Here is a 26,749-nt window from a genome sequence, read left to right on the forward strand (position 1 = left end):
TCAAAGGTTTACAATTGTGGGAACATATTTGATGTTACAAAGTCTTGGTGGTCCAACCTCAATGCCAGATTATATCAGATTTGCGTGAAACATCTGTCATGCAAGGAGCAGGATAAACAGCACAATATGACTCGTGATGTCATAGACAAAATTAATCTGCCCCGGGAGGAGATTTAAGATGATTTTTACTCACTATTATGGTGATATAACTTTGAAAATTATGAAATGATTTCTATTTCTGATCTCTCAATAGTGAGTTTTCAAAATAAAAGCATTTTGTGTACCTGCAGCAACAGATATTAACAGACTTTTACAGAAATACATTTGGTTAAAACTAAATGCATTTATATTTCAGCAAGAATGCCAAAACATGTTTTAATCACCAACATGTCCAGTGTAAACTGATAATTTACAAAAAAATATCAAAATAAGGATGCACAATTAAACAGAATGTTTGAGGGGTGGAGGTAACATAATTCACTTGTTGGATCCCTTACATATTTTATTTAGGAAAAAATAGCCTCAGAGATTACATTGTCAGACAGACGGTTGACGGATTCCATAGAGATGCCAAGCAGCAGAGGTCACTTTCAATCCATGAAATTACCGATGGGTTCAAACAAAAATCAGTCTGCAGGCCAGCCGGCCGCCAGGGTTCAATCTGTTCACATGTGCTGATACACAGAGTAGAAACGGAGGAAATCATAATATTATCACTAATATGTTTATGGGAACTACAACAAAAAGTCAATTCATAAGGGATTTGCTTTAATCTGGCTGGATTTAACGAAGGCAGGATTATTTACTGTTACGCAGGAGGCTTTAGGTGTCACATGTCTGCGGAGCGCAGGGTTGGGATGGGCTCCACAACAGAGGGAACCCTCCTCGATCCTTTTGCCCTCCAACTGACCAGATTAGGCTTTGCTTTAATGATGACTAAGTGATACCGAATGACGCAGATTTGGTAAAACGTAAATACACGGACGCACGCATGTACACACACACACACGCACATACGCATCCGTGTTGAAGGTTTGTATGTAGTTATAACGGACATTGTACAACAGTAAAAGAATGAGTTGTATCATATTTAGCAGAATAGTTGTGTCTGTCCATCCATCCATCCATCCATCCATCCATCCATCCATCCATCCATCCATCCATTCATCCATCCATCCATCCATTCATCCATCCATCCATCCATCCATCCATCCATCCATCCATCCATCCATCCATATGCAACACTGACTACATGTATATATTCAGATCACCAGATTTATGATGTCATAACATTCTATACCAAGCAGTGACAGGAACTTGATGGGCTTCCTCTCACACTGCAGAGGACTACATTTTTAAAAAAAATTGATTTTACGACTTCATTTGATGATAATGCTCAAGCTCCTTTGACTGCTCAACGCTGGCAGATATGGTGGCAAAATGGTGCGTAGATCACAGTAGGCGTTAGATAAAATGTGTGTATGTACGGTTACTAATTCATTTATCATGTTTTAGATTTACAAATTCACTAGTTTCATTTAGATATTCATAGAAATTCAGCATATCGTTTAACTGGTTTGTTAGATCCCTACATCTGCAGATTATCTTTTTTATTACACTAGATAAACTAGATCAGTATCAGGGCTGATATGAACAAGCTTTAACCTCTGTGTGGATCAGTGAGAGGATGTCAGGTTTCCCCTATCGCTCCGTTACTCACTCACTTTGTAACTGGTATTTCTGGGAAAGCCTTAACGTTGACTTGCACGGTCAGATTAATGTTGGAGAGCAGAGGAGTCACTCTGGTAAAAGGGATATTGTTATGTTGCCCTTAATGTTCTTAGAAGGTAATCTGCTGCTCAGGACCTCTTAAGAGGACCCTGCATGAGAGAGGGATCAACATCAGGAACGAGTCTGGGGGAGACACACAGACAACAGAAAGTGGCATTTATGTGGGGCTGAAATGGAAAATAAGGAGAGAATCTTATTTATTTCCTTACAGTGAGCATAGTTCTGTGGCTGCTTTTGGAGAAATAATAACCCTGAGATCTCTGAGCCTCCCATTCCCATTATTTTGTCTCTGACGGCACTCAGTTATTTAAGTGGATGCAGGTTGTCACAGCCTGTAGTCATCACTCCCACTTCTGATCTCCCTCCCTGGCTTCACAACCCCCCTGTACCCCCCACATCTGTGGTAGGCGCAGCAGACCGACACTGTGGGGAGGAGAGATGGGTTAAGTCCTCTAGGTGTGATTATGAAAGTGCGTCATTGACAGCCATGTGAATGGCTGGCGGAGATCAATATAATGATGAGTTAGATGAGAGTAAACGTTTAATATGCAGGTGAGCTCCATTCCTCTGTGTTTGTAGCCGCCTCTTTCCTGTGAAAACGCTTTTGCTGGTAATCAGGATGCGGATTTTGCTAATGCAGGAACTGAAGGCTTTACTGGGAGACTGAGCTGAGGGGGGTGGGGGGATGGAGAGGGAGAGAGCAGCACAATAACGAGGAGGCTCTAACCTCCAGTGTGAGGCCAGAGCTGACGTCCGGCAGTCATATCTGGGGTTAAACGCTGCGTGAACTGAAGATGCCGGGGAGAAGCTTCAGCGGCTGCGAGCACATCTGTGTACCGCGGCCAGGCTCAAAAGAGTGAGAGAAGAAGAAAAAAGAACTTTCTTCCAGACGGAGGAAACGTCTCCGACCCTGTGCCTCAACCCTGCAGAGTGGAGCGGATCAAACAGCTAAAATCAACTTCCTTTTCATCTCGCCATAAAGGAATCAGAAATACTGCCGCTGCATCTTTCCAGCACACAAGAAAGCAAGCAAGAAAATGATTACACTCAGATATTTGAGCATTGTGCACTCAAATTTGATGCACTTGCTGGAAATAAGTGGTTCAATAGACATTTTGTAAAATAATAACAATAATAATAAATATGATAATAATAAAAATCCAGCCTTGGTGAGGAGCCTTAACCTTTGTTGCCTTCATGTTCTCCGTATCAACTAAATAATGCTGCTATCTTTTAAATGAAATTTTAATATTCTACTTTTATCTGAGCAGAATGAAAGCTCTGGCTGAAAACACAACTGTTAACGGAGGGAAGGAGCAACATGAAACCGGGTGAGATGAAGGGCAGACAGAGACCTTGCAGAGCTCAAACTAGTCAGATTTGTTTTCTCCTGAGGTTTGAGGGTTGAGCTTCCAGCCGCCTCCTTCAAGCTGTTTAAGAAAGAAGAGTCCCAAGACTAACATAATAACTTTTGACCTTATTCCATCTATACACATCACTCATTCCTGAATTTAGCCCAGCCCATAAACGATGCATCGGCTCGGCCGGTGTCTCTGCCGTCCATCACAAGTGCCAAGAAACAAATGACATGTCTGAGTGTGGACGGAGGGGAAATATGTCACGCTGATAACAAAGCAGCTCCTTTTACAATGAGCCTGCTGTACACCTCCAGATGGATGTTACACAAATATGTCTGATCTCCAAGCTTATCATCTTTTGGTCGACTGGCTTGGTCCCCCCGGCCCTCGGTGCTGGATGTCTCTTAACGTTGAACGGAAACTGCCAAAAGTCTATTTCAGAGACAACGGAGCCCAAAACAAAATGGAGTTTGTCTCAATTAAGACTGAGCTAAGAATGTCTTTATATTGACCTTGTTTTAGTGTGAGGGTGAGGCCACAGGGATGAGGTCATCCTCATGTGCACTGTGCAGTTGTTTATAAAACCACTATTTCCTCAGATTAATTCCATTTGTGTTTATTGATCACCCCATGTGAATGTATATACTTCCTATAGGTGGTAATGAAAGGATGTCTTTGTGTCCTTTGCTGTAGCAATCTGTCCTTGGTGTGATTTAGCTTCCGGGACTGTGACCTCAGTGTTGCTGCTAAATAAAATGCTTTGATATGCAATCCCAAATAATTGAATTCATGGGATAACATCATAGTGAAGGACAAGCCCATCAAGGTTAAAGCACATGTTCTTTCAGTGTGACGCTGAACTGACAAAACCCCAGAAAGACCACGCAGTCGAAGACCATCAGAGGACCTCAAACTACCGCTGACGACGATGAAACACAAATGCGCCCCCCCGCTTTGCCTCCTGCCAAAGGTCGGCCTGAAAAAGAGGCCAAAACACTTTATAAAGTGTAAAAGATAAAAGTTAAACGACATGGAACCACCACAGATCTTAAATATGATGATACAGATACAAACATAATGCTTGTTGTTGTTAGGACTTAACCCCCTCAGATTGGTGGTCCCACGGTTCCATCTAGCAGGACAGCTCAGTAACGATGGTTCCATATGGGGGCTCGTTTTTAATTCTCGTCACTCAACTCAATATAGAAATATTTCCCCTGAATATGTAATGGAGCATTTAAGGATAATTTAAGTATGTGGTCCTATAAATCTTGCATTTAGAATTGTTTTTCAACTTTTCTTGGTTTTGTAAATGAAGGTTTGAGAGTTCAAATCCTGAACTGGTCATGGGCTGCAGTGCCCCTGAGCAAGGCGCTCATTCACTCCTGGCATATATGAATGGGTTAACTGCAGAGGTCAAATTCAGTATCACTAATGGGTGCTTGTGCAAATATTTATAATATATATTTAACTTATTAACTTCAAAAACCAGAGAGAAAATAAACCAAGAAAAAGTGATGACTTGAATCAAAAACCTCTAAAACAACCCCCCCCCCCCCACACACACAGAAAAACAGGGACACACACATTCTATTAGATGACAATATGTCGTTTATTTTCTATATTAAAGGTTTATTATTTACAAACAAAATAAACAAAAAAAAATCAAAGATTTTTGACAAACACTGTTTGTCTGCATATTGTTGTAAGAAAGTGTACATTAATCTTTCTTTTGTCTGTCTCAAGTATCCAACTGGTAGTTACCTCCGCCAAGAGGTTATGTGACCGCTGTTGTTAGCAAAATAACTTAAAAAGTTATGAACGGATTTTAATGACAATTTCAGGAAATGGTCATGGGCCAAAGAAGAGCTGATTAAAATTTGGTGATGATTTGTATTCCAGATGGACCTTTGATCTCCCATAGCGCTTTAATCATAAAGCAACCTATGACCTTATGTAACCTTGGTATCGCCACTGCCTACATATGCTATAGACGTAGAATGGGTGTAAGTCAGAATGAGAGGAAATGACCAGCTTGGCGGAGGTCTGCGCTCTCCGAGTGCTTTTTTTCTAGTTCGTTTTTTGTCATAGCCTCGGGTGAAATCATAAACAATGACCGTGTGAGTGGCGTCCAGGAGCAGCTCGCCATCGCTCCTGCCCCTCTCTCCACCACGCATATCATCAGTAAACATATGAAACCTGTGGTCATCAAAACCAAACATTTGGTTCGTCTTCTGCAGGCATTAATCTCAGTTCTTTTTGCATCTCTTATGTTTTTTTTCTCAAACCAATGAAACGACAAACAAGAAAAAAAAGAATAAACAAATACATGTGCTGGTTTGTTGAAAGTCTCTACACTGCTAATACGTAAGCTCCTTAGTTTGTGTTGAACATCACCATTAATGCCCGGTCCGGTATGTTTGTTGTGTCTGGTGAAGTGAAAAAAAGCACATAGTTGGGAAGCTCTCCCTCCAAAGGCAAGTATCAAAAACAGCACAAACTAACAGTGCTGCAATCCAACCTCCGCTAGTTCCTATACACTATGGCATATTCACAATTTTAAGCGCTTGTCGTCGTAAATATTTCCTCATTTTGAAACCTCATACTGGATCAGGGCAGCACTAATTTTTGAGGATATTGCTCCCTTCGTTCTACAGCTTAGCTAGCTAAAAGAGTCCTTTTTTTCTCCTTTAATTAAAAAAAGTAGTAAATCAGAAAGTGCAATTTAAAACAATAGACAATGGATGTTTTGCTTTGGCCAGTTTCCGTCCACGCTTCAGCGATCGCGCTAACATCTGTGACAAGCTACAGAGAAAGGTAGGAAGGTGCTCCAAATCTGTACGTCTCATTGAGTGTGATATTACTTATTTAAGTCTAAATATTGCATCTGTACACGTCTCTCTCTTTAACGACTCTATATAGCTCGACTGACGATGTTAGGAACAAAAAAACTCCAAATCCTGCCTCTAGGAGTTCACATTTTAAGTAAAGATACCAATTAACTGAGACTTTTGGCTGACGTCGTCGCTTAATCTGTTCCCATCTAAAAACACCAAGACAAGAAGAACACATCAGAATATAGGACGAATGCACAGCTGTGCGCAGAAGTGCCCCCCCCACTCTCCCGGCCCCGTATGCACCACGCTCACACTTGAAACAAAGGATGGAACATGGCTATAGTTTAGGCACAAATACGTAAGAATGTCCATGTGAAAAGTCATTGCTTCTGTTTACACACAGAGAACATCTAGGCAGACAGACAATGAACAAAAACATAAGCTTACATCACATTTAACGTCAACATTTTTGAGATATTATCTTCTTTTTCTAGGTGACAGTGCATGCGTTTATGAGATCGTGGGATTGACTCCATTGGTACACTATCAACACACTCACGCTCAGTCTTTTCTAAACTGGATCTTGGGCGGGGCTTAGTCACTCCGCACCGTCGGGACAAAAACTGTGACTCTATATGGAGGTTCTGCATGAGTGACCAGAGAGCCGTTTGAGTCACTGTCAGAAGGCCGCAGGAAGTGCACGCAAAGGGTTCTCTGGTGGAGCGGTGAGCAAGCTGGAATCGACGGCTCCTTTTAGCCGTGTCATCAAATACTTTGGTTCTTTTCCTACAGTCACGATATCCCAACCCAGTCTTAGTCCCCTCGCTCAGATCGGAGTAGCTAAGCCCGCATCACCAATTCCCAATTCACATGAGACAGAAACCTTAATGCAAACCGGCCATTTTGGAGTGGCGTTTAACCCCCCCGGTGGCGTTAACAGAGCCCAGATGTCTTCAAACTATGTAGAAAATGTTACAGGAGCGGGCGAAGAAAAGACAATTCTATGAGGGGAAGTGAGGTGAGCCAGAAAAACATGGAGTTCAGTTAAACACTGTAGGTTTCCAGTTGGTGTCAAATGAATAAATATGACATTAGCAGAAGGAATAATATAGAGAATATATGGGGGGGTCTCAGGGGCAACTACTGCATTGCATTAAGGTTTATCTCTCAAACCTTTTCATTTATAGATGATATCCAGGTTCCTGATAGAAGTAAGACATTGTTATGTTAGAGAATGCACCACACAGTATCTGTAAATACTAGATCTACAAAACTATTTACAGCACGCGTATATGTTATCTTTATGTCACAGTCTATTGCATAAGTGTGATAATCTTTAGTTTATAAATATAAATATACAGAGGATTTTTTTTTCTTCGAAGCAACATTACGCAACATCTCAGCCGTCTGTAAATAGAAATAGAAAACGAGAGCATCCATCCATCTCCTCCACACCCAGTTTTCCTCTAAAAAATAAGGAAAAAATAAAAGCAGCATTTCTGTTGATTCCCTTTGGACCCTTTAACACTGTCACGGTTTGTGTGAACTTTTTTTTCTCTTTATTTTGAAACTCATCATTCAAAAGTTGCGGTGCTCGCCGTTGCCGAGGGTGACAACGTTTACAGCGGCCGCAGCGTTTCTGTTGGCGTGTGAACGTGAACTTCGGAGGGCCTGAACACGAGATGCAAATCTTCTTTCGTTGTTAGTTTGTTTTTTAATGAGTGTGCTTTTGGAGATCATTCGTGAGGAGCTGCTTGTGTTCAGAGTTCCACAGTGGTGCCTAAAGCTGCTCGTGAGCCGCCTCTTCCTCGGTGATGAAAATAAAGGATGAAGAGTTCATTTTCAGAATCCACAATGCAGTCAAGTAAAAAAAAGGGGAAAAAGAATATTTGAAAAGTCAAATACTGTATATAATTCTTGATATATGTCCGAAAGGAAGACTCTTCTTTAAGTTACAGTTTTTAAATTTCCATTGCCAAAGATTCTAGTTGGATTACACACCCGCAGACAAGTGTGCACATGCACACGTGCACACACACACGCTAACTCAGCTGTATATATTGGTATGCACACATATATACATCTATATATAGATATCTATCTATACATGGATATATACATGGAGGTAAAAGAAAGGAGAAATGTATCTGTATAATGTACATTCTTACGTTTAGGGAGATGGTCTAAAATATAATACACAGGCTTTTATATACAAGGTTTCTATGAGGTTGTTTTAGAAGAAAAATGTTCCGTACTTTCATCTTTTTTTTGTCATAGCTCCGTTTTTAAAAATGAATTGAAATAATTTGTCAAAAAAAGGAAAGGGGGAAAAGTGGATCATAAATTTGAAGAGAAGCGCATTTTGTCTTGCTCAGTTTCAGTACTGCTCAGGATGGAATCTCTCCTTGATCCGGCCGATTCCCTGTGCTGGGCTGAGGACGATGATGCAGCGGCCGCCGCCGCCGCTGCCGCCGCAGCCGAGCGTACTGGGGGCAGCGCTCCTGATGACATCTGGCGGAACAGGTTCACCCGCTGGGGCACCGTGGTGCGGATGCCGCCCTGCAGACTCATCCCCTGGATCGCCGCCGCTGTTGGTGGCACGATGGAAGCCAGAGAGTCACCCGAGGCTGGGTGTGCTCTGGGGCCCAGGGATGTGTCGTGCGGCAGCGACGGCTGGGAGGCCGATAAGTGTCTAACGTCGCGACTCAGGCTGCCCGACTGGAGAGCCTGGGCACCCTTTGGGATGTCTCCTCGCTGAGGTGAGGGAACCTGCTGCTGCTGCTGCTGCGGCACAGAGGCTGCGGCTGCCGCAGGCGGCTGCTGGGCCAGCTGCTGCTGCAAGGGTAGAGTTGGCTGGCCGATGGGCTGCTGGATGAGCGACAGCTGCGAGGCCGTGCGCGAGCCGTACTGGAAGCTCCGGTTGGCCAGAGGGGTCTGCACGGGTGGGCTGCACATGGCAGCCGTGAAGGAGCAAGGGGACATGATGGCTCCCTGCTGTAGCACGCCCTGTGGGTTGGTCAAAGAGGAATTCAGGTTGCTGTGGGAAAGGCTGGGAGGGGGGTACCCAGCCTGCGCCGCGGCGGCAGCAGCAGCGGCGACCGGCAACATGCGGGCGGCGGAGGCGTTGGCAATAGCTGAAGCGCTGTAGGCCATGGGCGCGGAGGACTGCTGGAGCTGACTGAAACCAAAGGCAGTGGGGAAAAGTGGCTGTGCTGGTGAGTTAATGATAGAGTTTCCTGACGCTGGTGTCGAGTTCATCCCAGTGACCGACTGCTTGCGGTCCACCATCATCACCATCTCCCTGTCCTGGCGAATAATCTGCTTCAACATCTCGTTCTCCTGGGTGTTGAACACGCCGGCATTCAGGTCCTTCTGGAACTTCTGCAGCAGCAAAGAGTTCTTCTTTCCTGTTGGGATGCAGTCGGGAGAGATGAGCGCATAAAACCAACCTCTGGCTACAGCTGAATCACAGGAAACTGAATAAAGTCTGCAGCGACAAAGATGCAGCATGGAGGTGTCTCTTACATACATTTGCATTAGTTTGGACCAAAGGAGGAGCTTAATCCCAATGTTTCACTTCCAAGCTGCATCTTTCTACATCCTCTAAAGATTACCAGATTGAATATACATTACAGCAAAGTGTGAAGGACACTGAAAGGTAATGAGTATGGGAGACACACGGTTCGAGTGAAGGACACAAAGGAGACAACGATTACTGTGAATGTAAAGGTGCTGATATGGACAATGAATTAGAGAATACTGATGAGGTGTATGTGTGTGTGTTTTTTAGGAAAAGACAAAAAAAACGTAGCTCTAAGACATCACTTTCTATTTCAGTCACAATGAAACTGCTAAAACACATCACAAGGACACTTTCTGTTAATTTTGTGGGACAACAGAACGAAACCACTAATTCTGAACAGATTGTTTTGTGGTGTTAAAGTCGTCTGCAATTTGGTGTCCGTTTCAGTCATTTAGAAGACTTCTGCTGCAGTGTAAAGACTTATGTTTATGCATTAGAAAGGACATTTGTAGCCTACAGGCCTGGAAATGCTTCCTGGCCTGTCACATGTCATGGGACAGCCACAATAAAAGCCAGACAGATGGCTCCTCTAAAACACAGAGCACTTTTGTGGCTTTGGGAGCAAAAATCGTGCTGAAAAAAATTAAATAAATGTATGACTAAAATCTCAACATGTGCCATTAATATTGATAAAGGTATAATTGATACTCTCTCAATGTGGTCAAATTGTATTTGGTGGATGATTTTGCTGTAATTACTGTTAGTCTTGCGGATCGCGCGGCTGATGGAGCGTTAGAAAGAAGACACAGCCGAAGGCTTTAGCCACAGTTAATCAATCGTTAAGCCCTGTCCTTGAGGGGCTGATTTCTGCACTCTCTGGACAGCTTGTTCAACTCTCAAGGCTGCCAATAAGTCATGCATTCAGCTATAAGACAGGACAACAAGATGTTTTCTCAGCCGAGTCAAGTCAAGACCTTGGCGGGAGCTACTGGGATTGGTGGTGGGCTAAATCTAACACCACAGGAGACTTCTGTTCACTTACAAGGCTGCCTCCATGACATTTTTAAACCTTTCAGGATTTAACACTGCAGATTGAGAAAAAAAACAACAAGAATTTGTTATTTCTGCAGAAAGCTGCAGGAATGTGAAAACTGGTCATTAGAAGTAGTTAGAGAGACGGGAGACCAGCTCCAGATGGCCAACACGTTGAAGGGAAATGATGCAACTTTTCTCATCCCAGGTAATCTTTTATTCTCACTATAAATCTGTGAACTAAAAGTAGTTATTTACAGTTAACTATAGGGAATATAAAGTCTAACATTAGGAATATATAAACATAGCCAATGCAAATATTTCCTGAACCGTCCGTTATTTTATTCAATGATATTATCAACACAAAAATTAAACCTTTTCTAGAAACTACCTAACAGACTGAACAAAGACAAATAAATGAACAGCCATCGTGTTAAACAGCGTAGACAAAATATGACAGTATTTGTGAAAAAAAAAAACAACACAAAATGCTCAGATTTGAGGTGCATTCAAAGTACCCAGCTAATGTATAATACTGGTTAGGAGTTGCTGCTGAGAGATTTTGTGATACATTATAGATATTAGTAAAAGAAAACTGCTGTAATTCTATGAGAAAATCTCTTTATTGCATGTTCCATGGCTGATTTTCTTTAATTTGTGTTATGAAAATCTTTTTATCCCTTCCTGAAACTTTGCCTTGAAGCCAGACAATCAGAAACAATGTTTAATTCCTCTATTGGTGAATACATGAAGAAATAATGGAATGGACGTGTGTATGTGTGGCTGCATTAGTAAAAGGTTTTACTAATCTGTGAAGATGATTCCATTTGTGAAGACACTCTGAACAGAAGATTAATAATAGCTTCAATGAAAGTGTCACCAATAGAGCCGAGCATGATTTCTTTTTAAAATAATCCTGCTAATAATTCTCAGATTAACATGGTATGTAAGACACCGAATGAGATTTATCTTGTTTCTTTGATTGTCTGTGTTGGACATTTTGGATGTGTTCAAATGCGGGTGAGTTGACCTACTGATGATTGAACAGTTAATAATAGAACTTGGAGGAATTTAAGACCTGGTCCATTTAAAACTCCTCTAAAAGGTCATTTTGTCCCTGAATGCTGGAAAATAGAGTTGTTTACCTGATGCCTACTGGACGGCCAGGGCACTCTTGAAAACGAGATGTGCTCGTCTCAAGACGGACTCCTGGTCAAATCATTTTTTAAGATAGATAAAAGATAATGTCAAATGTGCAACACGTCATTGGGTTCAAACTGTTTTCTTTTGTCTTTTTAGAGCAAAACAAGCACGTGACCAAATGCAGTTCAGAAACGATACAACCAGCACGGATCATGACAAGAGTATCTTCCCTCGTATGAGACAAAACCCCCTTCATGGTTGTTCTGAATCAGCGTGACTCTGAATAGAGTCAGAGAGAGTGGGCAGCTTTCATATGCTGCCACGCAGCTACAACCAAAAGTTGGAAGACGGCCATAAAAAGGGCAAATGTAGATTTTTCGGGTTCTGAGGCCAAACTGGCATTTGGTGAATGGCACGAATCCATAAAGTTCACTACAGGGCCAATGAAATTTCAGGCAGGAACAAGACAATAGTGAGATGGACAGTGTTTTAAACATGCGTTGATATAGCTGATACAGCCCAAACTGGTGGAGAGTATTATTAAGGTATAAGGTATAAAGAAGCTTCTGCAAATGCTGATAATAAACACAATTGATGTTTGTTCTGCTGTATCTCAACATAAATCTTAAAAAAATACTTGTCTGATGCACATCTGCTTCAGTGGATCGGTGCTTAGTAGGTGTTAATGGGAGCGAAAGTGACGTCAACAGAATCTAAAATGAAATCCAAATGAGCTCCACTGAGATGCCGAGCGAGTGAACCAGCAGCGAGGAACCGCAATCTGCGATCTGTCGGTCCAGAAGTTTGCAGATGTTTGAGTCTCGCTCAAGTAACGAGAGTTTGGAAGTCCCCGCGGGTGAAACTACGGAAAGGCTGTGGCCGTAGGACAACATAATCTATCCTGCCTACGAGAGAAACGTGAATCTGAGGCAAAAAAAAATAAATATCAAACTACATGCAAACATGGAAAGATCCTTTTTCAAACACGGGTGGTTAATATGTATCTATGAGTCCTTGATCCCACTGCTATAACAGGAACTGTGCAGATCATTGCCCTGTTTGTACCCCGTACATGTGCCCCTTTTTTCCAAGAGTGAGCCTGAATCACAGGGATTTGATGGCTTTTTTTCATTCTGCCTGGCGCTGAATCTGATGTCTGAGGTAATATACGGGCCTCCCTGGTGGCAAACTGGACCTGATGGATGCCTGAACAAACTGACCAGGCTCTTAATTTATTTTTATTTTTTTCACAGAGTCTGCTTCATTTCGAGAACTCTGACATGGGGTGGGGTGCTGCTCATACCCAGGAGTGCAGATGAGTGGAGACAGGGTCAGACACACATGCACGTGAAGTTAGCTTCCATCCACTCGCTGTCGTCCGGTGGGGGGGGTCAACACCAAACCAACGAGGGGGCAATCTGACTCCCTCCCAGACAGCGACATGCACTGCCTTCCAGTTAATCCAACCACAAAACTTCACTTTGGTTCTTTAGGAGGATTAAGTAATGTTATTTGAGACAATGCAATGGAAAGTTAACAATAAAAAGGAAAAACAAAAGATAGCATACAGGTCATGCATCACGAGATGGGAGACACGATGCTTTAATGAAGGAAGAAGGCAAACACGGAGAGAAACAAGACAACAAGGCTCAATGACGGGCAGTCAGACAGGACAAGAGTCACATTTAGGCAGGTCTTACCGATGCGGTCCAGCCTGTCGATGGCGACAGTTTCGAAGGCGCGTCGCATCATGGGGTACTCCTCCAGCACCTCGTTGAAATGGTCGACAGAGAGAGAGAAGAGTCGGCAGTAGGTGTCTGCGCGAACACTCGCCGTTCTTCTCCCCTTGGTGAGCAGGCAAATCTCTGCGCAGCAGAAACCCAGACAAGGAGCACATTAATCTTGGACTCAAAAGAAACCAACCTGTGTAATTACATCACCGATTAGCATAAAGATGGACCTTGAGCGCTAATGATACAGAGGTAGGGGTTAGTTTGCATGTAAATAAAATGAGAAGCGCGTCAAATGAGCTGTCATCTGCTTTATTCTAAGATCGTTTATCTTCCAACAGAGAGCCTAATGCTGCCATAATACAATACAGTCGTCTGAACCAGTGCAAACATCCCTGCATCAGTGCACAGACCTGATATAATAACACACAAGTGTGATCTCCTTAACACCATTCTGCTAAATCACTATATTACATATTAAGATATATGGCTATACGTCAGGATGGCTGCAGTCTAGATGTAGAGGAGTGACGTGTACGGCGAAACATCTTGGAGCGTTGGAGAAAGTGCTACAACAACTTGCAATTACAGCTAAAAGTCGATGAAGAGTACTGTTTATTCAGTCCAGTGCTCCTCACTCTGGGCGTCCGTCCCTTCCTGAGGGTCAGCAGATAAATGTGAGGGGTCAACGAATGGTTAATGAGCCAGAAAATGAGGAAAAAAACACATGAAAAAACAGCTGCATAAACTGCTCGTTTTAGAACTGCTGATAGACATTTGGTCTATACAGACTGATTTCTTGTTTTTTTCCCCTCCTAAAAGTCCTAAAGGTCCAGTGTGGACAATTTTGATGGTCAAATATTGAATAGAAATGAAATATCGGTTTTTACAGTGTTTCCGTTGCTCTCCACCAACATGCCGTCTCTCCAACCCTAAATTTTCATTAAATCCCCAAATGTCACGGTGTGATCTTGCACGAGCAGGGTGTGAGAACCACACTCCCAGGCGGAGGGTGTGAACAAGGTGTTATAATGTATTCTCATAACGGAAATGCCAGGCTGCACCTATGATAGCAGAGCAAAGACAGCCAGGAGTGTCCATATTGTGAGTCCATGTGCGGGAACAGAGGTGGACCCACACTGAGCTCCTGATCCCCAAGCTTGCGTGATGAGACGTGCGAGTCCATCCAGACGCAAATGTTAGTTGACAGGGAGCCAACCTGTTGTTGAGGTCTGCTGCAGTGGAAAACAACCCTCCTCGGCAACTAAATCTAGACTAATGCAGCGCACGGCCTTGATGTTAAAAATACGGTCTCCTCCCCACAAGCAGTGGGGGTGTCTAATTACCGTTTTATTGTTACGGTTCATCCAAGGAACAGTTCCCCAAAACAGATGCAAACAGGACAACCAAGTTAATTAGACCAACGAAACAAGGTAAGTTTTATACAAGATGATTAGATTCTCTGGTACTGGTCTAAATAAGAAAATCCATTAAATTCAGTAAAAAAAGAAGAATATTCTGACTATACAAGTGTCTCGACCCCCCTCTAGTGGCTGTCTGCAGGATCACAACACTAAAGACCTGTGTCGTATTGATGCATAATTCTATTCATGTTGGCCTGGGAGTGATTACAACAACATCTTTTTAGCATGCGTACGACACAAACCGTGACAGGAAGTGTTTACTGACCTACTGCCCCCATAGACGTCCTGCTCATTACTATGCTAATAGTTTCCCGTGGCAGGCTCGGCTTTGTTATTCGCTGGGACTCCATTCAGTCTCGGCGTCCCTCTCTGATTTCACATTCTGGCCACAGGTTGGCCTTGTTGTAGAGAAGTGTGAATCCAGGCGAGTGTGAACGTCAGAAGTGCCAGGTGAGGCCAGCTGCTCCCGACTCCCGACTCATGCGCTAATGCTATCACGCTACACTAAGTGGAAAAAAACAACATACCAGCCGGGCTGAAGGGAAGCTGCAGGTGGTCATAAACGTGGTAAGTTTAAATGAGAGGCACTCGTATGCTCTCCACACTCTCCGTTTGCCCGCCATGACCTGATTTGCACAAGGTCACTGTTCACTCAGGGTTTTTTTTTTTTGCCTCCAGTGTTTTTCACTTCTGAAATGGTTTGCTGGCTAAATCAGTTGGACGGTGGGAAAAAATAAGTGGCAGCAAAACGTCGAAAAATCCCGCGCAGCTCGTTCGAGAACAAATTTCCTGGATTTAAAAAATTTTCTCCAGAGATTAGTTGTTGGGGGAGCAGTTTGTCGAGACTCATAATTTTAAGAAGCCTAATTAGCTCCATCTTTACAGTTTTATTGTACAACAGCAGTTGATCAGTAGCTTGTTGTTATTCGGGCCTCCTGAGGGAGACTTTTGGCTCTTCATTGGAAGCCAAACGCCTCCCTGCTCATCATAAATGCTATCTATCAGAAAATAAATGCGGAAACCCAGAAACCGTGACCGATAACACATTAAGCCGTTTAATATTTACAGTTCAGCTTCAGACAATATAGCTAAAGCTGCATTTCAATTGACTCTAACAACTACAAAGTATGAGGTTTATATATTTACATAGAGTCACACTTTTCCAACTCAAGACCGGAGTGTGTTCTTTATATTCCAGTGTGCAAAGAGCTCATGATGGCAGTATGACCTGAGATGACAATGTATCAGAACCAAACAGGCATAACAGGGCTCAGCGGACCAAACATCTGCGTCCCCATCTGCTAAGTATTCTTGACAAAAAAGCTGCAAGTGTGGGAAATTTAAATACGCTGAGTTGATAAGAGTGAAAATCACTTTCTGTTGAAATGTACTGAAAACTTTAGGTAGACAAAAACCCGCAGGATCCGACAAAGCTGCCCCATATGCGTCTCTCATGGACTTTGGCCGTTTTTGCCATTTTTTCCGGTGCATTTGGAATAACATGGAATTCAACCACCAGCCTCAGCTGAAGTTAAATTCCATCTTATTTCGTATTATCTGATCCACTTGCTCATGCTTACTCCAGCTTAAACCTATTTGATTGAGGCTTATTTCTGAACGTTTGAAAGCTTACTTTTTAAAAATAGGATATACTTATTCTCTGACGGAATGATTCTGGAGCGGAACAGCTCTTCAGCCACAGACCACAGAGATAATTGATTTAAAAGCTTTAGTGCGACCTGCTGCATGTAGCAGTATATGACAGAACCGGTAGACACCAGGGCTGCAGACAAAATCTTTTTTTTTTTTTAAATGTTTCCTGATGCAAGAACATGTTACAGATGCACCAAAGAGAAGGTATTCTTAGACTCTACAGCTTCCCTCTATATGAGATAAAATATGCACGATGGCTTAAAATAGGAAGCTTTGCTTTCATGCCAACAAAAATTCCACAGGCAGGCTTTGTTTTCGGTAAACAGGGAATTACATTTGGCATTTACTTTTGCGTTTTAAAGACAGATGTACCGGACCAGAAAGGATCAACTAACTCAACTTGGTATTAAATACCTTACATAAAATCAGGAAGGAGAGGAAGAATGTGTGTGTGTGTGGCTGTGTGTGCGTGCGAGGATGGGGGAGGGAACCTCTCTCCTCAGGGATGCCTGATCCAAGTCTTGGCCTACTCCACCAGCCAGATGAGTGGTTATGTAAGAGCAGAAACTGACTGACTTCCAACAGTAGTTAATCAGAATCTACATCGACAATAACTCTAAACATCAGAATCCAGACCTCCGGCTGAATTCACCGTGCACAGCACGTCTCTGTGCACGTCCATCCATGTTTAGAAATGCATTTGGGGAAGGAATTCTGGCAGCATAGCACCGGCACCCATAAAGGGGGAAGAGGCTCACGTACCTCCAAAGTAAGATCCATCTGTCAGCTTCATCTCCTTGTTGGACTTGGTGATCACGCTGGCGACGCCATGCTGAATGAAATACATCTTCTTCCCCACGGTGCCTTCGCGGATGATGTAGTCGTTGGGCTGGAAGACCTCGAACTTCAGCTTGCTGAGCATCCCCGTCACGAAGTTCGGGTCTGCGTTTGCGAACAAAGGCATGGTGGCCACCAGCTTGCGACAGTTGAAGTTGACGATTTCCTGTTGGACGATGAGAGTTTAAAAAAAATGGTTTTATCATTGGGATAAAGAAACAAATGAGCCCGAACACAAAAACACCAACGACCAACACACCGACGCAGCTTTGAGCCACCGCAATAAATGATTTGGATGCATGGAGCTGCTTTATCCTAATGCTTCTAAAGCACTTCCCATCACTCTTGAGAGGAAACTTTTTGGCAAACCAGAAAGGTCCTGATGAGTTTGCCCTCTGGTTCCAGCTGTGGGCCATCTTTCTGGTCTCATCCTGTCCCCTCAGACCCGACAGGAGATTAGGAGCTTGTTCTCCGTTCATCCGCGCATCTGTGTTGCTGTGCAGACGGAAAAGCTCGGGCACTTGGCATCCATGACAGCGCGCTGTTGACTCACAAGGGATAACTCTCCTCCACTGACAACGGGACATTAATGGAGAGATAACCAATCTCTGGGACGCGTGTCCAATGAGGCTGACGCACAGAGACGTTAGACCGGCGTCAGATGTTGGTGTCGGGTTGTGCCGGGCGGCTCTGACCTCAATCACATGCCAAAATGAATGAATTAGAAAGGAAGCAATTTTCATGGCTGACCAGCTATCCTCTTGGGGAGACAATGTTTGGCTATGGCTATTTAAAGATCCGTGACATGGCAGGAAATGGAAAGGAAAGAGTGGAAGGGAATAGGAAACAAATTCCTCTTGCTGGTGTATTAATATAAGATTTGACACATACGTCTGCCCCAGCCTGGTAACGAGAGCCTGTTCTTTATTTCATTCTTATTTGACCAGACGTTCTAATACCAGAGCTTAGCAAGTAAATGTCATTTGGAAGCTAGGAATCAATTATCAGACGGTGGACTGTCCTTGAATGCAACACCAAGGAGAAGTTCTGAAGTGGTCTGCGCCCACAGGGCAGCAACACTGTGATAGATCGCACCAACGGCCAAGTTTAATGACGCTACGCATTCATTTCCATTGTGCGCCGAAGTAAATTAAACCAGCAGAAAAAACCCTGTAATGATCATCCATCGAGCCATCTTCTGTTACGAAAAAAAGTCCCTGATGGGCCATCTAATCAGCCTCAATCACTCTTTCTCCTCCTTGCACCAAAACTCAGAGAGGTTTGAGATTTATCACCCCCAGATAGTTTGACAAGGCACCCTGCATCTGACACACTTTTAGACTGACTGATAAACGGGGAGGCAGAATCATCTGAAGTACACTCGGGCTGATTTCATGGCGTTACTGCGGCCCAAAGTGAGCCTGAATGCTGCACACTAGAGCTGATTCTGATCCCAGATTGACCTTTAAGTCAGCACACCTCAACATTACACTGGGCCCCGTTTTAGCATCAGCGCTGCTACGTGGAATCGGTCCAACCGAAAGTTGCATTAATTGATTTCTGAGCACTAAACTGGCAAAAAAGGGACGAATCAGCTCTGCAGAGTTTAAAAATAAAATGCTGGGAAGGCAAATCTAGATAGGAGGCAGCATTTTCCACCCACGTTTCTGGTCCACGTTTTAACTGTCAGTGTCCAAAGATGCCCAGCTGTAGGATCTGCTCCTTGCCTCTCGTGCATGAGGACGGCCGTCCACGCCCACGTGGTACATGAGAAATTATCCTGCGAACTGGCAGAGTAAGCTACAGTAACCCTCGTGTCCCGTTTTAGTCTGGAGACACTTTGTTTTCAGCCACCGCTCCCACGGGCATTGGCGTCTCTGTCCCGACTTTGCTTGCTCTGCAGCGGGAAATAAGCCTGCAGGATTTTAGGCATAACGCGTCGCCACTTTAAATCCCCTCCACCTCCCCGCGAGCGTGTGAGCTGGTGCAACGCACGACACTGCAAGGTGACTTAATGGGGCTACATGAGATATGGTCGCGACTCACATGCTTGCTTTGCTTTTTTATTTCCTTCCTCCCTCTTTTACCTGCATAATTATCCATGTAATCTGCTGACACAGAGGGTCAGCCAAGTACCTAAAGGCTGGCCCCCGACTCCGTTATTGCCTCTCATTACATCGCTGCATGAATAAAATAAAAAAATTGTTCCACTCGTTTTTTTTGGACATGCACGCGTTGAGCAGACAGGCAGGACGAACATTTAAAGTCATAACAAGATCTAGGTGTGGGTTCATCCGGGACATTGAGGAGAATCTGTTTTGCTGTGTTTTTTCCTCCTTGCATCCTAAAAGGAGATGACAGGTGTTGGCATTTCACTTTCCGTCACTGCCTTCTCGAAAAAAACTAAGATCTGCTCCTCTCCTCCTTTCCCTCAATTTCATTCATGTTCCAAAGATTTAAAAAAAACAACCCAACAACAATGGCTGTGACAGCTTACTCGTCCAATACCAGTTTTATAACTGAAATGTTTGTGATTTCTCTCTTCCAAAAATAAAACTACAAAAAAAAAAACACCCATCAAATGGAGACTCTAAAAGCAGCCCCAGTGGGAGAAACCAGTGTCAGTGTGGGGTCTTAACAGAGATGAGAGCGTACCTCTTTGAGTGGGTCGTTGAGTTCACTCAGGATATTGTCCTCGTCAAAGATTTTGCCTTGGTAACGGTGCTCGTAGTAGTCGTGGATTTTCTGCCGCATGTCTGCTGGAAGCTTATGGAAGGACATGTATTGCTCCACTTGTTTGTACTGGAAGAAGAAGCAGATTCCCGTCAATTGATTTCTGCATTAATGCAAACAGAATCTTCAACAAAGAGACTGCCGAGGACAGCCTCGACCTCGTCCTGGTTCTGCCTGTGTGTAGAGGGAGGCAGGTGGTGCAAGGATGCAGGAACGAGTACAGGCCTGGGGCCGTGTCAGCCCAAGGTAACAGTTCGGATTATCTCACGCATGCAGGACGCACATGTCCACTGGACACCAGTGCTATGATCTGATGTGATGTAGCCAGCTTTACCGGCTTCTCTGCGGAGGGTTCGCACTATAAACTGGGTGGAACAGACTACGGAAACATGTGATAATAATGTGCATCACATCTCTGGAGGGATTATTTTTAACATTTCTCATGTTTGTCAACTTGTCAAAAGTGTTCCGCAATGAGAAATCAGTGCCTCTCTCGCCTTGTGTCACATGCTCCGTCCTTAGCTAACCTAAACACGTCCCCACATCCGTCTCTCGCTCCATGTCTGGGGCGCACCCGCAGGCTGTGGCGCTGATAGATGTAAAGACTAGAGGCTGAGCCCCCTGAACCCGTCCCTGCTGCTCATCAACCTGTGCTGCTGAGGCGTACAGCCATGCAGCAAATCAAGCCTAGCTGAATCTGGTTAATCACTCGAGGGGTTGTTACCATCAATGCGGCATTTGCAGCCTCAAATCTGTCAGTTTGATGCCTGCGGGGATGTTCAAATGTAGATTAAGCAGATTTGCCGGGAAGCAGATGTACGTCACAGCCTGAGCAAGACACTTGTCACTAATTCAAGCAATGAACGGCTGATTTGTTGGCCACAGGGAGACTGCGTCATTAGTTTTTGGATGAAGGTGCTCTGACACCTAATCAATTCATTAGTGGATCAATCATAACATCACGTCCTGTTGAATTTGACAACCATGGCAAAGGAATTACAAAATAACGCACATTTATTTACATTTCAATTGATGAAACTGTGATTTTTGTCAGTACTTTTAAAGGTTAATGATGCAATCTTGTGCCACTGTACTGATTTAAACGAGGAAGTTCTCGGACACTTTCCTAGTTTGGCATGGATGTCACATTTATTCTTTTTTCCCCTCGATGTGATCTTCCTATTCTTACTTAGATCTCTTCTATTTTTTCCCCCATGATTTAATTTACCTTTACTTGATGCTTTTTTTCAACAGAAAAAAAAACACTCCATCACTTTTAAAAATGCAACCAGAAATGTTGGGCAGTTTCTACAATCCTAATAGAATATTCATATCTGCAAAGGCACAGACATCATTGCTGTGCTTAAAACAATATCATACAATAAAGGACAGACAGCTTATTCCACTATCTGGCACTGGCCGTGAAGGCAGCACCAAGGTCAGGTCATTATTTTACAAAGATAACAGCTAAATGCTTTTACAAGCAAGGTGCAAGTTAATGAACTGATATTTTAGCATCTTCCATTACAGTCGCAGTCAAGGTGACTCTGCAGATATTTTTAAAAAGAAATATGGCAGCAACCTCTGGCAGGATAATTGATGTGCTCTTTATATACCTAGATTTACGTGGGCATCTGCAGTAGCGACAGATATTTATTATCATCCCTTCATTTGCTGCAGAGCTGCAGCAAAATGGAGGCAGGTGCATTTGTTCCATAATTCTGAAACAGAACAGCTAATTTGAATTTTAAGGCTGCGCATTTTTTTTTAGACCTGCTGTTTGTTGTTTTTGTCATTTTAGGTGAGACATCGAGGGGTCTGTTAGGAAATAATTCACAAATAGATACACAAGATATAGCCCACATGGTTATAATCAAATTCTTCATCTGAAGCAGCAGGAAGCTAAACTCAGGGTCTTGTCTTTCCCCACAAAGTGCATCGGTCGTGGCTGCCTGGAGCCCCTGAGTGGGCTCACAGATGGTAGTTTGGTTAAAATGCGGGATAATCCAATTTATGAAGGAAATAAGTAAATAATAAAGTGATGGAAGAGGTATGAAGACAAAGAGAGCAAAAGGTTTTTACTGGAGTACAGATAAAGAGGTGACCGGCCCTTTCACAGACCTGTTCACACCCTTTGACCTTGCAAGATCTGCCTGGGGGAAATACTCTTTCCTGGTAAAGCCCAGATATTGTGATCCATGATAACTTAACATTTGGTAAGGATTAGTTAAAAAAAAGGACCTTTTTAGTCAGGGGGAAAAAGAATAATGGAAGAGCACCCGTGCACTAATTTAAATGACTCACCTTTTCTTGGTATTGCCTTCGTGAGGAGTCCAGTGATTGGATCAGAGCAGTGGCGTGGCCCACAAACATGGCGTAGCACGTGGCGCCCACAATCATACTCAGCATGGTGATCCACAGGTCAGACATGCTGACGGGCGCCCGGGCGCCGTACCCGATGCAAAGCATGTGGCTCATGGCTTTGAAGAGGGCGTAAGAGTACTGCTTGCCCCAGGAGACATTCTGAAGGGACACAAATAAGGGGGTGAGGGGGAACATACTGAAAGGCAAGAGGACAGGCTTTCTTCCACACATCCTGCTAACATACTCTTTATTGCCCTGAGTGGTTGAAATGGTGCCCATCTCTCTTTCCTCACCCAGCCTTTTAAACATACCTTGTCTGGTTCTTTTCACCATTCGCTAACATGCTGGAAAGTGCTCTGGAGAGACGAACCCTACCCCAAGTTGCATTATTTACTGAGGCGGTAGTCCTCTGAAAGCATTGAGAATTTGTCACAGTGATGAAAGGACTGGGCCCGCGTGCCCATCGTGTCAGAGGAGAGTGAGCCCAAATACGGAGCTGCACACATCTTCAGAGCAAATGACCATAGAATTAATATCACCAACACTTGGAGGCGCTACAAATGCACCATTTCCTTCAGAAGTTAAGTAACAGCTTGGAAAGAGTTCATCAGATGAAGATTATGTCCGTAACACAACCTAAAGTAGGGTCCAACATACATCAAAGCTACATTTGTGGACTACGTTCCCAGTCAGAGCCGTGCAGCACGTGTCCGATCTGAGTGGAAAACAAGCTGCTGCCTGAGAATGAGAGATGCTGTCAAAGCGCCGAACACCTTTCAAACATAAAACAGAATCGCTAATGAAGAAAGATGAAGCTGCCACAAACCAGAGTTCATCTGGTTCTTTTCCACCGGCAGATGGATGGTTCCACATTCCAAGAATAAAAAAATAATGATGATTTCTGGAAGTTCATCTGAGATGTATAAAATGTGGTTTTAACTTATTGTACTAAAAATAATTGGAATAAGAAGAAAAAACAAGTTATAATCTCAGCTTTATTATTGCTGCTTTCTACTCTCCCTATTGTTCCAGCAGAGTCAGAGCAGCGGGAGTGTGTCCTGTTATGATTTTGGCAGCCAATTTTAGACATTTAGGACTATTTAAATTAAAAATCAGGACACAAACATGCACATTTATCCCTGTCGATTTGAGATCTGATTAAACTCTTTCGTGTCGTTCATCATTGGAGCAGAACAATTCACTCACGCAGCTTCTGCTCACAATTATATAATAATATTTGTAGCTGACGAAGCAAATGTATTCATTTTCTCCAGGCTTTGCTTTGGATGCTGCAAAAACAAATGACCCCAGACACTGAATATTCATCTTTCCATAACTTAAGTGTATTCACAGAAGAGTGAAGAGATAACAATAACAATCACAAACTCACTTATTTCTTTTTTTTTAGCAAAGCCATCATGGTTTTAACAGTGTTTTTCTTATCCAGGTGTCCTCCCCCTTTTGCCTTTATCGTCTGCATTTGCTAAACCAATGACCAAACCATGCGCATCAACTGATGCTTTTAATTACTTAATCGCATAACTCTCTAAGCCCCGGCAAGCTGTTCCATTCATGGCAAAAACTGTGCGGCACAATATTCATTTTTCTATTACGTAACCCAACTACAAGCTGTTCTCCCTATGAGCGCACAGACGGTGCCTACTTTGAGCAAATAAGCAGGGAGCAGGAATGATGGTTGGACGGGAAAGAGCACGTGCACGAGGACTGTGCTTCTGTAATACCTGCTGCAGAAATCTTTTGTTTATGTGCCAAAGTCCGCAGTTCTATTTCAGCATATTTTGCCACATGTAAGCAACCAGAGATATTTTATTTGTCACCTAGACAATGGGACGCCAACCTTAAGATGCATTTTGAGTGCGTTTCGACGTCGAAACGGGGCAAAAGCAGCGTTTCCGTTGGGAGCTGACGTGTCCTCGTGTAGAGGCCTTTTTCCAGAAGAGTGGAATGAAAATGTGATTAATTCATAAAGTCCAGACTGAGCTCGGCTGTGGGAAGTGACTCATTCAGATTGGGGATGAAAGAGATGTGCAACTGTCGGGTGGTCCAGGAATTTAAAAAGGCCTGGAATGGAGTCCAAGGCTGAGAAGGGATGATCGAAAGCATGTTTTTCTCTACCTACAGTCCTCATTTACATCAGCCAGACATGTGGGGTGTAATGTATATGCTCCTAAATGCATTTCTGTACACCATAGATACAGAACATACGACCCCATTGACCATGTCGACTCAGTGACAGCAGCATTATCTTGTTTAGAGATTAGGTAAATGCATCCTCAAAAGAGTAAGAATCTACTTGCAGACCATTAGTCGACATGATAAGAGTCCTACGCTCTGAACAGCAGCACTCAGGACTATCTGCAGTCCTCTTTAGACTCTTTCAAAAAGACCAAAAGCTCCAAATGCATGAGGCTAAAGGCTTCTTTCACTCACTCCAGTACTCACTCCCACATGCAGTAAAGAGGGGAGCTGTTTTCTTCTTTGAAAGATCTTCAGAAAGTCAATAAATAGTTTGTGATGGCGTGAGCGAGGGACGGTACATGTGGGCAGCACCTTTCACTTTGGATTTGCCTCCAAAGTCAGCGCCCAGGCCTCAACTTCCACAGGGAAGAGCCCCCACGAATCGCTCATTCCGCCATATCACAATCACTGACTCCCAAACACAAAGACAGAATTTGTCTGCACCAGTTATGCACTTAATACAACCACATATGTATTGATGTTCCTCAAAAAATATATGGTCAAAACAAATATTGCCAGTTTATAAAGTCATAGATGCTCTGTCAAATGAATTGATGATCGACTCGCGGCGTGCATGAGTGTTAACGAGGGGAACATTTTGACAGTGACACTGTATTACTGCAAATACTTTTGGTGCCAACTATTATGCCTGTTTGGGCAAATAGCACATGGTATTTGGCACTGGGCTGGCGTGGGCATCTCGTCGCCTCCAAGTATAAATATGAGCGGGATGCAGAGCTGTGATGTTGAGAGAGGCTGACATTTGCACCTCCAGCCGGATGCCTCGGAGCAGTCAGCGTGCATGCCGAGCGCAGAAATGTTTGTCGGAGATCAAGAGGCATAATATTGCCCCCCCACTCCTGAGGCGAGCATTTACAATCCGCATCGCCCAGGAGACACATACACACTTTTCCAGCTCCCTCGCATTGCTCAAAGATGAGCAGCCGCAGTCTGTTTGACCTCCGCATTTGGTTAAGAAAGACAGAAGAATAAAGGAAGAGGCTGTAACAATCGGAGGAATAGATCGTGGCGCCTGAAGGGAAAGCAGGCTTTAACAATTTCATTTCCATTAAGAAAGTGCTGTATAGTAAAGTGGGGGAGGACTAAACCAACCCACCGATTTTAACAATTAACAATTAAATATTGTTAACAGGGCTTAAATCACTTGATGTATGCAAAAGTATGGCATGATGTTATTGCTCAGACCACCAAGAACTCCTTGCATTAAGAGGCCGTTCTGACGGATCGCTCTTGAACTAACTGTATCCTCCATAATGAGCAGCCTGCACCTGCCTCTCAAAGCTGGTCTTGGATGTCATGTGATGTGGTGTTAGCATTACAATCCTGCACATATTTGAGCGGACCAACAAAATCCTGCCAGTTACACAATAAACAACAAACTCGGCATCACACTGGTTTATGATTCAACACATCTGTGGACGTGTCTGAAGCCACTTCGAGGGTTTTCCAACTATTGTTCCTGCATTTTCCTCAGGTCAGCTTTTCCATCATGTCACTCACTTTTCATCGTTATGGTGGTAAAATAACACACAAAAGAGAAGAATGCGTGATACTCACAACCATGCCGTTTAGGGACACCCAGCAGTCAGGGGGGAAGTCTTGGAGGAGAGGCACCAGATACTGGAGACAGCCATCCCAGTGACACAGGAGCAGCATCATCCCTATCAAATTAAATATTCGTACCACTGCGCTGGCCAGGTCATAGGTCATATGGAAAATCTGAGGAAAAATGGAGGAAGAGGCATTGGTTAGTGCTCAGTTCAAAGATGAGATATACACAGAGTCTTATTATTGGACATACAGTTTGAGAAAAAAGATATTCATTCAAATTCAGTCACTTATAAGTAGGACAGCTGAGGACAGAGACAGACTGAAACACAGGACGATGGCGGGACTTTGGAATAATCAGCCATGCAAAATGTGTTTAAATGCCAGGAGCAGCAGCGACTGCAGGTGCGGCTATTTAATCAGAGCAGGAAGTTTGGGAATAGAAAGTCATCCGCGGGGTGAGTAAGCATGTCTGCGATGCAAAGCGGTTTCATTT

General features: G+C 43.6%; 1 protein-coding gene across 1 annotated transcript in view; it reads right to left on the reverse strand.

Moving 5' to 3' along the window:
* Positions 1–4,742: 4,742 nt before the first annotated feature.
* hcn1 (hyperpolarization activated cyclic nucleotide-gated potassium channel 1) overlaps positions 4,743–26,749 on the reverse strand; it is a 40,419-nt gene continuing 18,412 nt past the window's right edge. The window contains exons 3-8 of the mRNA XM_003965176.3: positions 26,263–26,424; positions 22,366–22,584; positions 19,984–20,130; positions 17,254–17,494; positions 13,385–13,549; positions 4,743–9,393 (exon numbers count right to left, since the gene is read on the reverse strand). Of these exons, the coding sequence (XP_003965225.2) occupies positions 8,324–9,393; positions 13,385–13,549; positions 17,254–17,494; positions 19,984–20,130; positions 22,366–22,584; positions 26,263–26,424 (2,004 nt within the window). The 3' untranslated portion in view covers positions 4,743–8,323. The remainder of the gene's footprint in view (positions 9,394–13,384; positions 13,550–17,253; positions 17,495–19,983; positions 20,131–22,365; positions 22,585–26,262; positions 26,425–26,749) is intronic.

This window comes from Takifugu rubripes, chromosome 6 (assembly GCF_901000725.2).
Source record: "Takifugu rubripes chromosome 6, fTakRub1.2, whole genome shotgun sequence".
Classification (NCBI taxonomy): domain Eukaryota; kingdom Metazoa; phylum Chordata; class Actinopteri; order Tetraodontiformes; family Tetraodontidae; genus Takifugu; species Takifugu rubripes.